Below are 15,204 nucleotides of genomic sequence, written 5' to 3'. Positions count from 1 at the left end.
AAGTAGAAGGCTGACAAACATGACTGACTTGGAAGAGATAAGGAATAATTTATACTTTTATTTGGAAATACCTTAATACTTGATTAGGAAAAAAGAAAAGAAAGCTTATATTCTTTATAAAGTGTATGCACATATATACGTTCTGTTAACTCTTGTGCATCATCAACAGAACTGGAAGTTCACATCCATTAGAAATAAGCATGCCCAGCAAAGGGAATGGGATTACAAACGTTACAGCAAACCTCTTAACTTGAATGCCCCTTTAAAACAAACAAACAAAAAAAAAAAAACATACAGGAGAGTACAACTTCACCGTTCTGAAAAATCATGCTTGATTACATAAAAATAGTGAGTACACTAAATATCTGCAATACCAAATTAGAAAAACAAAAACAAACAAACAAAAAAAAAAACAGGTTACAATTGTACACAGTGCAACATGTAATTTTCTTTGACGCTTTTATCTATTAAAAAGTTAGTCTAATACTCTTAATATTACACCTTATATTATTCTTTAAACAAGAACTGGAATTCTGGAATGACTGAACACTACCATGCCACCATCCTCCCGTCTGATCCCCATCCCCCCGCCCCCCCCCCAACCTACACACACATAACTCAGGGAAGTGCCTGAGCGAAAAGAAGTGGACTACAGAATAGGTATTTCAGTAAAAGGAGGAAAAAGAGAGACGTGCGCCGCGGAAGCGCTTTGGGGACAATCTCTGAGCACGCGTCTCCCTAGGCCTTAAACTGTGACTCAGTGCCGGCATCATCCAGCGAACGGCCGAGCTCTTGCCGCTACCACTAAGCCACAGAACCCGCCGTGCTCCTACAGGCCACTCCGGAGATGCCGCAGGTACTTCAGGACAGGACCGCCATCTTAAGCTCGGATGGAGCTCCTTTCCCCTACCGTTCCTGTTATACAAAGGGGTAGGACCACGTGACCCCGCTCTCTGTGTGGGAGGTTGCGGTGCCCACAATCAAGATGTGGGGAAATCAAGTAGGGCCTTCTCACAACCCTCCCAACTCCTCTAGACCGTTTCATTCTCCCATCGCTCCGGAGACCGGTGCAGGCCCCACTTACTCTGGGGGATAGAGACGCAGCTCCTCAATATCTCCCAGGAAGCCGAAGAGAGTCCGCATCTGCTCACTGGTTACCGCCGAGGACAGGTTCGTGACCTGGATGATAGATGTGGGGCCCAAAGGAAAACCCAGCGGCATTCCGATTCCTCCGCTGTTCATCATGGCGGAGTCCGCACGACCGCTCCGCTCGCGACAGTGTCACACGCAGCCAGAGAGACGGACCTGACGACAGACAAGAATGTGCGGCGCTCGCCAGAGCGTCCCAGTGTTCACACGCTCTAGCGGCGAACTCGATTGCTCGCCGGAGGCGTTACTTGGCGGGCAGCTGCTTATTGCCGGCCAGATGAGGCGCTCCGGGGAACGGCCGCCCTCAGACCTGCCAATAGCGCTGAAACTCCTAGCTCAGCCGTAAACACCCCCCGGCTGTTGTGGTTTAACCCAGCCGGCAGCTAAACACCACGCAGCCGTTCGCCCACCCTCCCCCCTCCCTCTCTGGGATGGCGGAGAGAAACGGGAAAATGAAGCCTGTGAGTTGAGATAAAGACAGTTTATTAAGACAGAGGAAATAAAAATAACAAAAATAATAACAATAATGATGATGATAGTACTGCTAATAATAACGTGTACAAAACAAGTGATGCACAATGCAATTGCTCACCACCCGCTGACCGATGCCCAGCCTAACCCCGAGCAGTCCGGCCCTCCTCCCCCCGGCTAGCCACCCCTATATATTGTTTAGCATGACGTCAGATGGGATGGAATACCCCTTTGGCTAGTTTGGGTCACCTGTCCTGGGTCTGTCCCCTCCCAGCTCTTGCTGCATCCCCAGCCTGCCTGCTGGCAGGACAGAGCAAGAAGCTGAGATGTCCTTGGCTTGGTATAAGCATTGCTCTGCAACAACTAAAACATCGGGGTGTTATCGGCACTCTTCTCATCCTAAGCCAAAACATAGCATTCTACCAGCTACTAGGAAGAAAATTATCTCTGTCCTAACTGAAACCAGGACAGTATGTGGTAACAATGCTAACTGGTTTTCTTTTACTTTAGCAGGCTTCTTGAATAAGATATTTTAAACCCAAAATACCAAAGAGTCTAGGTACAAAACCTCACCTTTAATAGGTCAGCTTTGTCTCTATAATTGATTTGGCATGAAATTCACTAACTGCTAACAGGAACGATTGTAATGGAATAAGCTGTTAATGGTTTTGTTATAACTTGACTGGGAGTCTATCCCAATTAAATTGATTTTTACCTGAAGTTACAGTTCAAGTTCTCTTTAAAAAAATAAATTAACTCTAGAAAATGAAACTGAGCGTTATGCATATGAGTGATCAGTTGTTTTAACTGCAGTCTTTCTTAGGTGGCAAAGAACTGCATCTTGACACTGAAAGACTATGGTTTCAGACAATATCTTAATTTTTAAATATTTCCATACCCCAAACGTGAACTGAAAATGAACTTAAGTTCTTAAGTATTCTTGAAGCTGTCTGGGCTGAAAAAAAAAAAAAAAAAAAAGTACATTTGTGATACTTCCATGAGCAAGTAAGTTAGTTGTTATGGAATCTCCATGGATAAGCCTGGGTAATGCTCCATATATTGATGCCTGTATATTTCAGTTGACAGTAAACTAGTACTTTACAAAGAATAAGTTACAGACTTTTAAATAAAATAAATCTTGGACAATTGCTCGAGATTACTTTAAATGTGTATGTTTCAGGTAGTACTTATTTGAAAATCATAATCAGTACAGTCATTCTTTTTGTAAATGGAATCCGGATTCTAAAAATGCAAGATTCAAGATCCAAATTAAATGTTGTTGTTTGTTGTTTTCTTCAGACATCCTGATAACTTTCTAATTAGCCAAAGCTTAGATAACTTTATCTGGAGAATTCAAGATCTTTTATTACATTTTTTGCAAAAATAAACTCTGGTATGATTATTCTATCATTGCATAAAGTATTACATAAAAAAAAAAAAAAAAACTGTTTTGACCAGTATATCTTGTTGAAAGACTGTTAGCAGAGGTGTAGAAATTATTACTGCTCTGAAGATTCATATCCTTTCTCCTTACATCTCTCAGTGGAGGTTACCAGAAAAATGAGCTCTAATTCATCATGAGAAAAAATCTGTAATATCAGAACTGACTGGGATACCCTCCTTAATGTATAGTCTTTAATAATAAATATGAAATTCTGAGCTACTAGTCTCCTTCCCAAAAACAGAACAGAATTAAAACACTGTTTAGATTTGGTATTTGTCAGCCACGGGATAAAATTAACTTGGAAAAAAAATCTGGGAAAAAAAATGGATTTCAGAAGATGTTGTGGTTTCACACCGATGGACAGCTAAACTCCACCACAACTGTTCTTTCACTCCCCCTCCTCAGAGGAGGAAAAGGAGAAAATACAATGAAAAGGGGCTCAAGGGTTGAGATCAGGAAAAGGAAATGGCTCATCAATTACTGACATGGGTAAAACAGACTCATCATAGGGATATTAATATAATTTATTATACTAACAAACTAGAGCAGTGAGAAACTAAAAGCAAGCTAAAAACACCTTCCCGCCCCATCCACCTATCCCAGACCTTGAAAAGCAAGTCTTATGGCAACATGGCTGTTACCTTGCCACATAAAGCCAATACAGAAGGGCTTCTACAAACATAGCAGCAGCAGAAGGAAGACAAAGGAAAACATGGGCCCACTGCTGAATGGGCCAGCAGTCCTATTGACAAAGTACATGGAAAAGGCTGGAACACTTAGAATCATAGAATAAAATCATAGAATATCCCAAGTTGGAAGGGAGACATAAAGATCATCATTACAATTCCTAGCTCCACACAGGACTACCTTAAAATTAAACCATGTGTCTGAGAGCGTTGTTCAAATGTTTCTTGAACTCCAGCAGGCTTAGTGCTGTGAACACTTCCCTGGGGAGCCTGTTCCAGTGCCCAACCACCTTCTCAGTGAAGAAACTTTTCCTACTATGCAAATTGACCTTTCTCTGACTCAGCTTCATGGTGTTCCCTCACATCCTATCGTGGGTGTCGCAACAGGAATTATGCACTTCACTCGTAAGAGAGAAGCAGAAATATATTTAGTGATGGAAATAGTGATTTAGCAGGGCTTAATTGTGGATGAGACAGCAATTTAACAAAGTTCTAATGGTAAATGCTATATTAACATTAACAATATTTATGATGGCAAGGTCACTTGATTATTTACTGCGTAGAGGATAGGGTCAGACTAAAAGTGTCAGGAAGACCCTCACACTGAGTCACGAGGTTCAGAATGGAGCTCCTTTTGTCATCCAATCTCCAAGGAGTATAGATGTGACTGGATCCTATCCCAATCCCAGACTTAATGATTTATGCCTAGGGGATTATATACACAGTCAATCCTTTATATCACTTAGCTAAGATTATGTTGTAGTTTAACCCGGCAGGCAGCAAAGCACCACACAGCTGTTTGCTCACTCTCCCCTAACCACTAGCGTTGGATAGGGGAGAGAATCAAAAAAAAAAGGTAAAACTCATGGGTTGAGATAAAGACAGTTTAATAGAAACATAGAATCATAGAATCATTCAGGTTGGAAAAGACCTCCAAGATCAAGTCCAAACTTTAACCTAGTACTAAAGTCCACCACTAAACCATGCTCTAAAGTTCTAAATCTACACATTTCTTGAAGACCTCCAGGGATGGTGAATCAACAACTTCCCTGGGCAGTCTATTTCAATGCTGCACAACTCTTTCAGTAAAGAAATTTATCCTAATATCCAACCTAAACATTGCACCTCTGGTGCAATTTGAGGCCATTTTCCCTCATCTTATCACTTGGTGCTTGGGAGAAGAACCCAATCCCCACCTCTCTATAACCTCCTTTAAGGTAATTGTACAGCGCGATAAGGTCTCCCTGAGCCTCCTTTTCTCTAGGCTAAACAACCTCAGTTCCCTCAGCTGCTCCTTGTAAGACTTGTTCTCTAGATCCTTCACCATCTTTGTTGCCCTTCTCTGGACATGCTCCAGCACCTCGATGTCCTTCTTGTAGTGAGGGGCCCAAAACTGAACACAGTACTTGAGGTACGGCCTCACCAGAGCTGAGTACAGAGGGACAATCACTTCCCTAGTCCTGATGGCCAAGCTATTTCTGATACAAACCAGAATGCTGTTGGCCTTCTTGGCCACCTGAGCATGCTGCTGGCTCATATTCAACTGACTATTGACCAATACCCCCAGATCCCTTCCTGCCGGGCAGCTTTCCAGCCACTCTTCCTGCAGCCTGTAGTGCTGCATGGGGTTGTTGTGGATTTAACAGCAGCTGGATTTAACTTCTGCATTCACTACGACTCTTTGGGCCCGGCCACCCAGCCAGTTTTTAACCCCAACGAAGTGTACACCCCTCCAGGCCATGAGCACCCAGATTCTTCAGGAGAATGCTATGGGAAAAGGTGTCAAAAGCCTTACTAAAGTCTAGGTAGACCATATCCACAGCCTTTCCACCATCCACTGAGTGTGTCACCTTGTCGTAGAAGGAGATCAGATTTGTGAAACAGTACCTGCCTTTGATAAACCCATTCTGACTGGGCCTGATCATCTGGTTGTCCTGTAAGTGCCATGTGATGGCACTCAAGATAATCTGTTCCATGAGATTCCTTGGCACCGAGGTCAGACTGACAGGCCTGTAGTTTCCCAGATCCTCCTTCTGGCCCTTCTTGTAGATGGGCGTCACATTTGCTAGCCGCCAGTCGATTGGGACCTCCCCTGATAGCCAGGACTGCTGATAAATGATGGAAAGTGGCTTGGTGAGTACTCCTGCCAGCTCCCTCAATACCCTCGGGTGGATCCCATCTGGCCCCATCGACTTCTGTACATCTAAGTGGAGTAGCAGGTCACTAACCATTTCCTTGTGAATTATGAGGTCTTCATTCTGCTCCTTGTCCCTATTGTGGTGGTTTTACCCAGATGGGAAGCCAAGCTCCATCACAACTGCTCTCTCATTTCTCCTTCTTGAAGAGAAAGGGGAAGAAAATAAGATGAAAAGGGCTTAAGGACTGAGATAAGGACAGGGAGATCATTTAACAATTATTGTCACAGGCAACACAGACTCAGTGTAGGGAGATTAGAGAAATTTATTACCTATTACTAACAAGCTAGAGAAGTGAGAAACAAAGAAAGCAAACTAAGTACACCTTCCCCCAACCACCCTCTTCCACTTCCTCTCCCCGAGCAGTGCAGGGGAACAGGGAATGGGGGTTGTGGTCAATATATAAAACTGTCTCCACTGCTCCTTCACGGTCACTCTCTTCCTCTGCTCCAAAGTGGAGTCCCTCCCATGGCATACAGTCCTTCCCAAACTGATCCTACATGGGCTTCCCCCAGGCAGCAGCTCTTCAAGAACTGCTCCAATTATGGGTCTGTACCATAGGGTCCATCCGTCAGGAGCAAACCGCTCCAACATGGGTCCCCCCCCAGGCAGCAGCTCCTGCCAGATCACCTGCTCCTGTGTGGACTCCTCTCCATGGGCTACAGGTCTGGCACAGAGTCTGCTCCAGCAGGGGTTCCCCACGCAAGCCGCAGCCTCCTTTGAGTCAGATCCATCTGCTCCACTGTGGGCTCCTCCACAGGCTGCAGAGTGGAAATCTGCTCTGCCATGGTACAGTATGGGCTGCAGGGGGACAGCCTGCTCTACAACGGTCCTCTCCACAGGCCGTAGGGGACCTTCAGCTCCAGCACCTGAAGCACCTCCTTCCCCCTCCTTCTTCACTGACCTTGGTATCTGAAGTGTTTCTCACTCCTCGCTCTCCCAGCTGCTTTTGTGCATCAGTTTTTTCCCCTTTCTTAAATCTGCTCTCAACAAAGGCACAAACAACATCGCTTATTGGCTCAATTCTGGCCAGTGGCAAGGCCCTTATCTAACATGGGGCAGCTTCTGGATTCTGCTCACAGAGGCCACCCCTGCAGTCCCCCACTACCAAAATCTTGCCATGTAAACTCACTATACCTATCTACCAACTCAGGGGGAGAGTACCTGGAGAACAACTGGTCTTGCTGCTAAAGATTGAGGTAAAGAAGGCATTAAGTACCTCAGCCTTTTCCTCATCTCTTGTCACTATATTTCCCCCACATCCAATGAAGGATAGAGATTCTCCTTAGTCTTCTTTTTCTTGCTTATGTATTTATAAAAAAATATTTTTCTATGATTCTAATTGCTCCATTTTTTTCTAATTGAGCTCCAGTTGGGCTTTGGCCCATCTAATTTTGTCCCTGCACAGCCTCAAAACATCTTTGTAGTCCTCCTGAGTGGCCTGCCCCTTCTTCCAAAGGTCATAAACCCTCTTTTTCTTCCTGAGCTCTCTTTTCACAGCTCTCTTTTCAACCAGGCTGGTTCATCTTTCGGCATGTGGAGACAGCCTGCTGATATGTCTTTAAGATTTCTTTCTTGAAGAGTGTCCAGTCTTCCTGGACTCCTTTGCCCAGGTTACTCAGATGCAACCTGGAAGGTTACATTTCTCACGGTCTTAATGGTATCATTGGTCAAGGAAACTGAACAGTGGGTGCACAATACCTATGTGAAACTCACCCAGGAAGTGAGTGATAGTTTCAACCTTTCTGACTGTTGGGTGTGCACAGTGCTGCCTAGAAGTAACCTAGAATTCCCCATATGGGGCATACCCAGTATGAATTGGACATTGACCTTTGTGCACCCAAGAAATGGAACATGTTAATTTGGCAAGGATGATCGTGAACATCTAGGGGAGAGATCTGAACTACTCCCACGTGAAAATGTTAACATATATACCAGATGCTTAAACGATAAAACCCCATGCGTAGGTACAGGTCCACTTAGTTATTTAGCCCTGGAACTTGACAACTGTAGCATGGCAGAATATATAGGAACTTTTACTAAAATTAGAGATTATGGTGTAGGTGTCACAATATGTGCTGATAAAAAGGATACAAACTCAGGATCTCACGGCCTCAATTCTCTCACGCAAATTTGCAAGCTACAAAAAGGATTCTATTGGCTATGTGGAGATGGGCGTGCTAAAAAAAGCTTACCCTTAAATTGGAAGGGTTATTGTATTGGAGGCTATCTTAGCCCTTGAGGGGGTATATTCACTGAACCACCTCCGGGAATAGTCCGGACCTTTATGGAGACAAACACATTTCGAATAACCCCCTCGTGATGAGACCCATGGGATTCCATAGTTTTATAAGGTGGTTGATTCCATCCCTGGGAATAAGTGAATTAGAAAAAGCTGTCGTAAATATCTCAGCCACATTAGAAGTTATTGAAAATGCCACAGCTGATGCTCTTTCAGCATTACAGGAAGAAATTTCCTCCCTACACAAAGTTGTGCTTCAGAATAGGATGGGATTAGATATGCTTTTAGCCAAGGAGGATTGTGTACACTCATAAACCAAACTTGCTGTGTATATGTTAACAAACAAAACCAGATTGAGACTGACCTGGAGAAGACTTGGGAAAATAATAAAATTTTGCATGCAGTAGCTCAGGATGATACATCCTGGGGATTTACAGACTTGGTAGAAAAATTAACTGCCTGGTTGCCAAACCTAACCTGGCTGAAACAGTTGTTTATCACAATACTCATGGTCATGTTTTTGTCCATGGTTCTTTGTGGAGTGATCCGATGTACCTTATGGTGTTTTAAGAGTACAGGAAACTCTTACAGGGAATGGAAAAAGAACCAACTCAGATGGAAACTGGAGTCTAACAGATATTTTGAAAGAGTGATAGAGAAACACTATATTGAACCTAGAAACAGTAAAAGAATTTACCAACTTTTTCGAAAAGGGGGAACTGAGAGAGGGAGTTAGGAGAATCTTATCAAGTAGAGATAGAGCTGACGGCATTAAACTAGGATGCTACTTAGTGTCTTTGCTAACTGTTGTGCATTGTGCAAATTAACTAAAGCAAGAAGCCTTGGGTCCCTTACCAAGGTCAGTCTCCTAATAAGAGTGTGAGCCTATCTTAAGAAACTGGTAGAAACTGGTCCTGCAGATGGACAAGAGCCAAGCAGCAACTGAGTCTGCGCAAAGACAAGAGGTCAACTAGCGGAGACAAGGAAGAGTCATCAATCTTCATCCCCAAGACCCCCGACGACCACCACCAGAAGACACAGCGCAAGCGCAAATGGTAGGAGTTTTTGGAAATGACTCCTTGGAACTAATTTTAATACGAAGTGGGGACAGGTTATGAATATGTATAAGCGTATTGGGAAACTTCATGCATATGTAACTCTTTACCACATATAACCAAGGCAAGTTGCCACGTCTGGTGCGCACAACTTTGGCGGGACTACCCCCTGTACTGTCCAGCGCTGAATATACATACCTACTTTACAATCTTACTGATTGTGGAGTTTGTTTTCTGCAAGTCATAGTTGCCACCACAGAAACCTGGTGGGATGATTCCCACGACTGGAGTGTGCCTGTTTGTCCTGGTTTCAGCTAGGACAGAGTTAATTTTCCTCCTACTAGCTGGTAGGGTGCTATGTTTTGGATAAGGATGAAAAGAGTGTTGATAACACACTGATGTTTTAATTGTGTTTAATAAACACAATTGTGTTTAATTGTGTTTAATTGTTTAATAATTGCATTAAACATAATTGTGTTTAATAAACACAATTGATGTTTTAATTTTAATTCCTCAGAAGAGGATATTTCAAGGACCCAAAAGGGGGTTGTCTGGGATCTTGTCGCCTACCGAAGAGTTCTTGCCACCACAGACAGGAAGGTGCACCCCACTGATTTCAGTGGTCCCGTCAGGGGTGGTGGGTTGTCTCAGTATGGCTGACAAAGGACCAAGACTGTTAATCTGAAGACAGGCTCCGCAAAGCTCTGGGGAGAAGGGAGGCCAGCACTGAAGGGAAACACAGACATAGCCCAGACACAGCCCAGACCGGGTACAGGCACAGGGATTACTGCTGATAACCCAGACCGGGAAGCCATGCATGGACCGAGGTAAGGGAAACTTTACTGTATACTGCCTCAGGTTGGGTTTGGGGCGACTCTTGTGTGGAGTGTGAATTAGACACACTTTTAGTGCGAAGCAAGTGTGGAGTCCAGATCCGTGAAGTTCTGTAGACCCACGAGGGAATGAACAAAGTCCCCTCAGCTAGAGAGGGACGAAGCAAAAGATAGATGAGCGAAAGAGAGTCTTGGGGGTCTGGGCCCTTAGGTGTACGGTACCCCAAGCATGGTGAAGTGAGGTGTTCGGCAGTATACCCCACCTCTGTCCTAATCCTAGGTGAAGGCATGTGGTACCCTGTGGGTGGTGAAGTCCACAGCAGCATGTCAGGGAGAGATGGGGATTAAGGGTTCCAAGAGTCAGCAGGGTAGGGGTGGAGACCCCGGGATTGTGCCTAAAGATAGTCCTTTGGAGAGAATGATAAGGATTTGGAAAAACAACCCAAAAAGTAGGGAAAAAGATTTTTTAAAAATGGTTTGATATTGTGTAATTGTCCGGCCTAAAAAGACAATAAAAGGAACTTCAGTATTTTGGCCAAAATATGGGTCTGATGAAAATTCAGGCTTGAAATTTATATGTAAACAATAAGACTCCATTTTTGGAGGAGGAATCATGTTATGCTCCCTATAATCCTAATATTGCACCGAAGGCAGCTGCAGCTGCTCCAGGAGGGGAGACAGGGACTGCAATTGACGCTGTCCCTGGAGAAGTCGCGCCGGGGTGCGCAGAGCGGCGGGAGTGGAGGCAGGGGGGGCGGTCCCGGCAGGACCGTGCAGGGCCGACGCAGGGCGAGCGCCACTCCCCCCTTACCAGCAGAGAGGTTAGGAGTTTTAAGAAGGAAATGAAGTCTTTAACTGAGGGCCTAGCAGAACAGTCTATCCGTTTCTAAGACCTAATTTGTATCCCTGGGGGGGAAATATCAATCTTGAGTATGTTATTCACTGGAGAAGAATGTTTAGGAGGGGAATGATTCGGCAGGCAGCTATGCAAGAATGGGAAAGAAGTAACACCCCCGCCCCAGACCGAGTGTAATTCCGATAGAGCAGAAATATCTGCTTATCTAACTGTGATAATAACAACCCACAACATAGAAATCCTATGAGAGACTCGGGGTCAAAATGAGAAAGTACTTGGGGATGAATCCTGAGGACCCAGTAGCACAAGGGCTCTTTAAAGTTCATTTTGTGATTAAAGCCTGGCCAGATATGCAGAAAAATCTCCAGAAGGTGGGAGGATGTAGTGAACAGTGTAGGTAGTATGAAGGTGTATGCCAGGAGGAGAGATGAGAAGCAAAAGTAGAGAGCGAAACAAATGGTATTCACAGTGTACTGGGTAGTGAGGCAGAGGGTTGGAGATAGAGTGACTTTGGTGAGGAGTCGGGCCCAGGATGGTAAAGAGAGGAAGGGAGATGAAGGAATGGCAGGCAAGGAAAGCTACCTGTGTTGCAGCCTAAATCCTAGCAGGGACAGGCTTTGAGAAGATGTTTTAAGTGTGGCCGGGCTGGCCACTTCAAATAGGAATATCCGGAGTGGAAATAGGAGGAGAGATTGCTGTTATAAATTCAGAATAGGGGAGTCAGGGCTTCTCAGAAAGCTAGTTCCCTGATAAATGAAAAAGTGTACCTCAAGGGTTCCTCAAGTGTACCTCAGTGGGGATCACTCTACAATTACCATTGTGGGCAAAACAGACTTAGCATAGGAAGATTAATAAAATTTATTACCTATTGCTGATGGGCTGGAGCGGTGAGAAACAGAGAAACAAGCTGGGGGCACCTTCCCCCGTCCACTCTCTTCTACCTCTTCCCTGCCCTGAGTGGCGTGGGGAGGGGGGGGGGGCAGGAGTGGGGGCTGCCATCAGTCCATGGTGCTTTGTTTCCACTGCTCTCCATGGTCGCTCTCCCCCCTGATCTGGTGGCTCTGGTGTGGAGTCCCTCTCATGGGGTGCCGACCTTCTTGGGCTGGTCCTGTGTGGGTTTCTCCATTGGCAGCTAAAAATGGGCTCTTTGGGAGCTGCTCCAGGTGTGGGTCTGTGCCATGGGGCCTATTCATCAGGAGCGGGTTGGTCTGGCTTGGGCCCCCTTGGGCTGCAGGGAGGACTGCCTTCGCCACCAGGGGCCTCTCTGTGGGCCGCGGGTGGGCTTCAGCTCCAGCACTTGGAGCACCTCTGCACTGCACTCCTCCTCCTCTGCACTGACCTTGGTGTCTTCAGGGAGGTTTCTCACTCCTCACTCTCCCAGCTGCTGTTGTGCAGCAGTTTTCATTTCCTTTTCTTGGATGTACTCTCACAGAGGCACAAATTGCATTGCTCATGGCTTGGCTCTAGGCAGCAGTGGGCCCCTTTGGAGCTGGCTGAAACTGGCTCTTATCTGCCACAAGGCAGCTGCTGGATTCTTCTCACAGGGGCTACCACTGCAGCCCCCCCACTACCAGAACCTTGCCATGTGAACCCAATACACTAGGGCAGCTAGGTCATAGGGATAGAATGATCACTGGGCAATTATTGTATGCACCTGAGGCAGGGACTAACTTGTTGGGAAAGGATTTGATAATGAAATTGGGCATTCACATAGTAAATTGTTAGGATGCAATAACGGTGTTATTAATGGGGTACTCTCAGACCCTGGGAGCAAAGATATATTTGCCTTTGAGTGGAAAGACCCTAAAATGGGATGGAAGCAACAATACAGATGGACAATTTTACCTCAGGGGTTTACAGGGCCACCAATTTATTTGGACAAGTTCTAGAAGAAATTTTGGAGCAATTCCAACCTCCCGAGGAGGTGTTACTGTTACAAATACGTGGATGGTCTTTTATTGTCAGGACAGGAGAAAACAGTTGTGAAGGAAGCCACTAACAAGCTATTCAGCTTTCAGGGGAAACAGAGCTTGAGAGTATTGAAAATAAATTAATATTTGTAGAAAGAGAAGTCAAGTATTTAGGGCATCTATTGTCTGAGGCGGAACGAAGAATAAATACAGAGAGGATTCAGGGAATTGTTGAGCTACTCCTACACAATACTAAAAAGAAAAACTAAAAAGGTTAAAGAGAAATAGGTTTTTAAGGAATTAGAAGTCATGAAGTCTAAAGGAAAATGGATGCTCCCTAGGATGCTCCCTAGGATGCTCCTAGGATGCTCCCTAGTGGGAGAGAAATGCTGAATAAAGTGCTAATGAGGCAAATATTAACTGTTTTGCATCAAGAGGGTCATTGGGGAATTCAAGCAAGGTGTGATACTGTGCTATGGAAATATGTGTGTGTAGTGTATGTGTATATATATATACTCTGGCTGAACAAGTATGCAGGAGTTGTGTAGTATGTCAAAATGTAAATAGGAAAAAAATCCGTAGTCAGCCCAAAGGAGGGCGAGAACCAGGAATTCAATGCTTCCAAAATGTACAGGTAGATTTTACAGAACTCCTTAGAGTAGGTAGATTTAAATACTTATTAGTCTTGGTAGATTATTTGTCAGGGTGGGTGGAAGCTTTCTCTTCAGCATCTGCTACTGCGAAGACAGTAACTAAAGTAATTCTAGAACAAGTAACTCCCAGGTATGGAACTGTTGAAAATATTGACTCTGATCAAGGAAATCACTTTATATCAAAAATATTGCAAGGGCTAATGTGGATTCTAGGAATTAAATGGGAATTTCACAGTCCTTGGAATCCTTCCTCTTCTGGAAGGGTGGAGCAGATGAACCAGACAGTAAAGAAGCAACTAAGTTCTGGAAACTCGGCTCCCCTGAACAAAGTGTTTACCTTTGGCACTTCTCCAAATTCAAACACCTCCAAGAAAAGATGTGGGAGTTGCTTTTCTTAAGAACTATACACTCGGGCTGTCATCCTCTTTGTCATCTCTCAGGACCTGTGGATCATTAGTACAAACCCCACCCTTGGAAGTCCTGATCCATCCATTCTGTGCAGGAGATTGTGTTTTGATGTGAACATGGAGAGAATAGAAGCTGCAACCTGAATGGGACGGACTGTTCCAAGTGCCCCTGACTACTGAGATGACAGTAAGAACATCTGAGAAAGGGTGGACTCATACCTGGGTAAAAGCATCAGTTAACCAGTTGTCCCAGTTTCAGTTAGGATAGAGTTAATTTTCCTCCTAGTAGATGGTAGGGTGCTATGTTTTGGATTAGGATGAGAAGAGTATTGATAACATGCTGATGTTTTAATTGTTGCAGAGCAGTGCTTACACTAAGCCAAGAACTTTTCAGCTTCTCCCTCTGTCCTGCCAGCGGGCAGGCTAGGGGTGCATCAGGACCTGGGAGGGGACAGACCCAGGACAGGTGACCCAAACTGGCCAAAGGAGTATTCCATACCATCTGATGTCATGCTAAACAACATATAGGGGTGTCTAGCCGGGGTCAGGGGGCCAGCTGCTTGGGGATAGGCTGGGCATCGGTCAGCAGGTGGTGAGCAATTGCATTGTGCATCACTTGTTTCGTACACATTATTATTATTATTACTATTATTATTATTATGTTCCTGTCTTAATAAACTGTCTTTATCTCAACTCACAGGCTTTGCATTCCTGTTTCTCTCCCCCATCCCGGGGGGGGGGGGGGGGTGAGCGAATGGCTGTGTGATGCTTAGCTGCCAGCTGGGTTAAATCACAACAGTCTTTTTTGGCACCCAAAGTGGGGCCCAAAGGGTTGAGATAATGACAGATCTGCCCAGACTGTTTTAAACCAAAATTGGTATAAGTATTAGACCTGCTTAACAGTTGCTAGTCACAATGTTGATTGCTTTAATCTCAAGTCTGCTGTGCCTGTTTTCCAAATTCAGTTATATAGCATGTTACTTTCTGTATGTGCTCCCTGTCATGCTGTTTATGCTTTCCGGGCCCTGGTTTAAGATCATTATGGTACTGTGCTGTGTAACAGTGGCTTATGAAATAATGAAATTTCTGGTCATGACTCTAACCTGGTATTTCTACTCAGCACTGTCGTCGACTATACTTTGAAAATCATATCTCGGAAACTATTAACAATTATACCTATTGCCTTTTTTTCATCAGGGAGTCAATCTGTGGAGGGGAAAGGGGAAGATATTTTTTCCTACTTGTTCACTTTCCCTTTCTCCTTCGCCCCTCCCCCCCTTATCCTCCAAGCTAGTTACAGTAG

At 44.7% G+C, this 15,204-nt stretch overlaps 1 protein-coding gene across 9 annotated transcripts in view; it reads right to left on the bottom strand.

Moving 5' to 3' along the window:
• The window catches only part of LOC311426286 (uncharacterized protein), a 146,108-nt gene extending 144,626 nt beyond the window's left edge, over positions 1 to 1,482 (bottom strand). For 5 of the 9 annotated variants that reach the window (XM_084502560.1, XM_084502562.1, XM_084502561.1 and 2 more), the window contains exon 1: positions 1,085 to 1,463. In XM_084502560.1, coding sequence (XP_084358686.1) covers positions 1,085 to 1,245 — 161 coding nt within the window. In that variant the 5' untranslated portion in view covers positions 1,246 to 1,463. Of the gene's footprint in view, positions 1 to 1,084 lie in introns of all 9 variants that reach the window. The other 4 variants (XM_084502559.1, XM_084502558.1, XM_084502566.1 and 1 more) reach the window with 3 other exon arrangements.
• Between the last annotated feature and the right edge of the window lie 13,722 nt (positions 1,483 to 15,204).

Source organism: Aythya ferina, assembly GCF_964211825.1.
Source record: "Aythya ferina genome assembly, chromosome: W".
NCBI lineage: Eukaryota > Metazoa > Chordata > Aves > Anseriformes > Anatidae > Aythya > Aythya ferina.
This window is presented reverse-complemented; position numbering and strand designations above follow the sequence as displayed.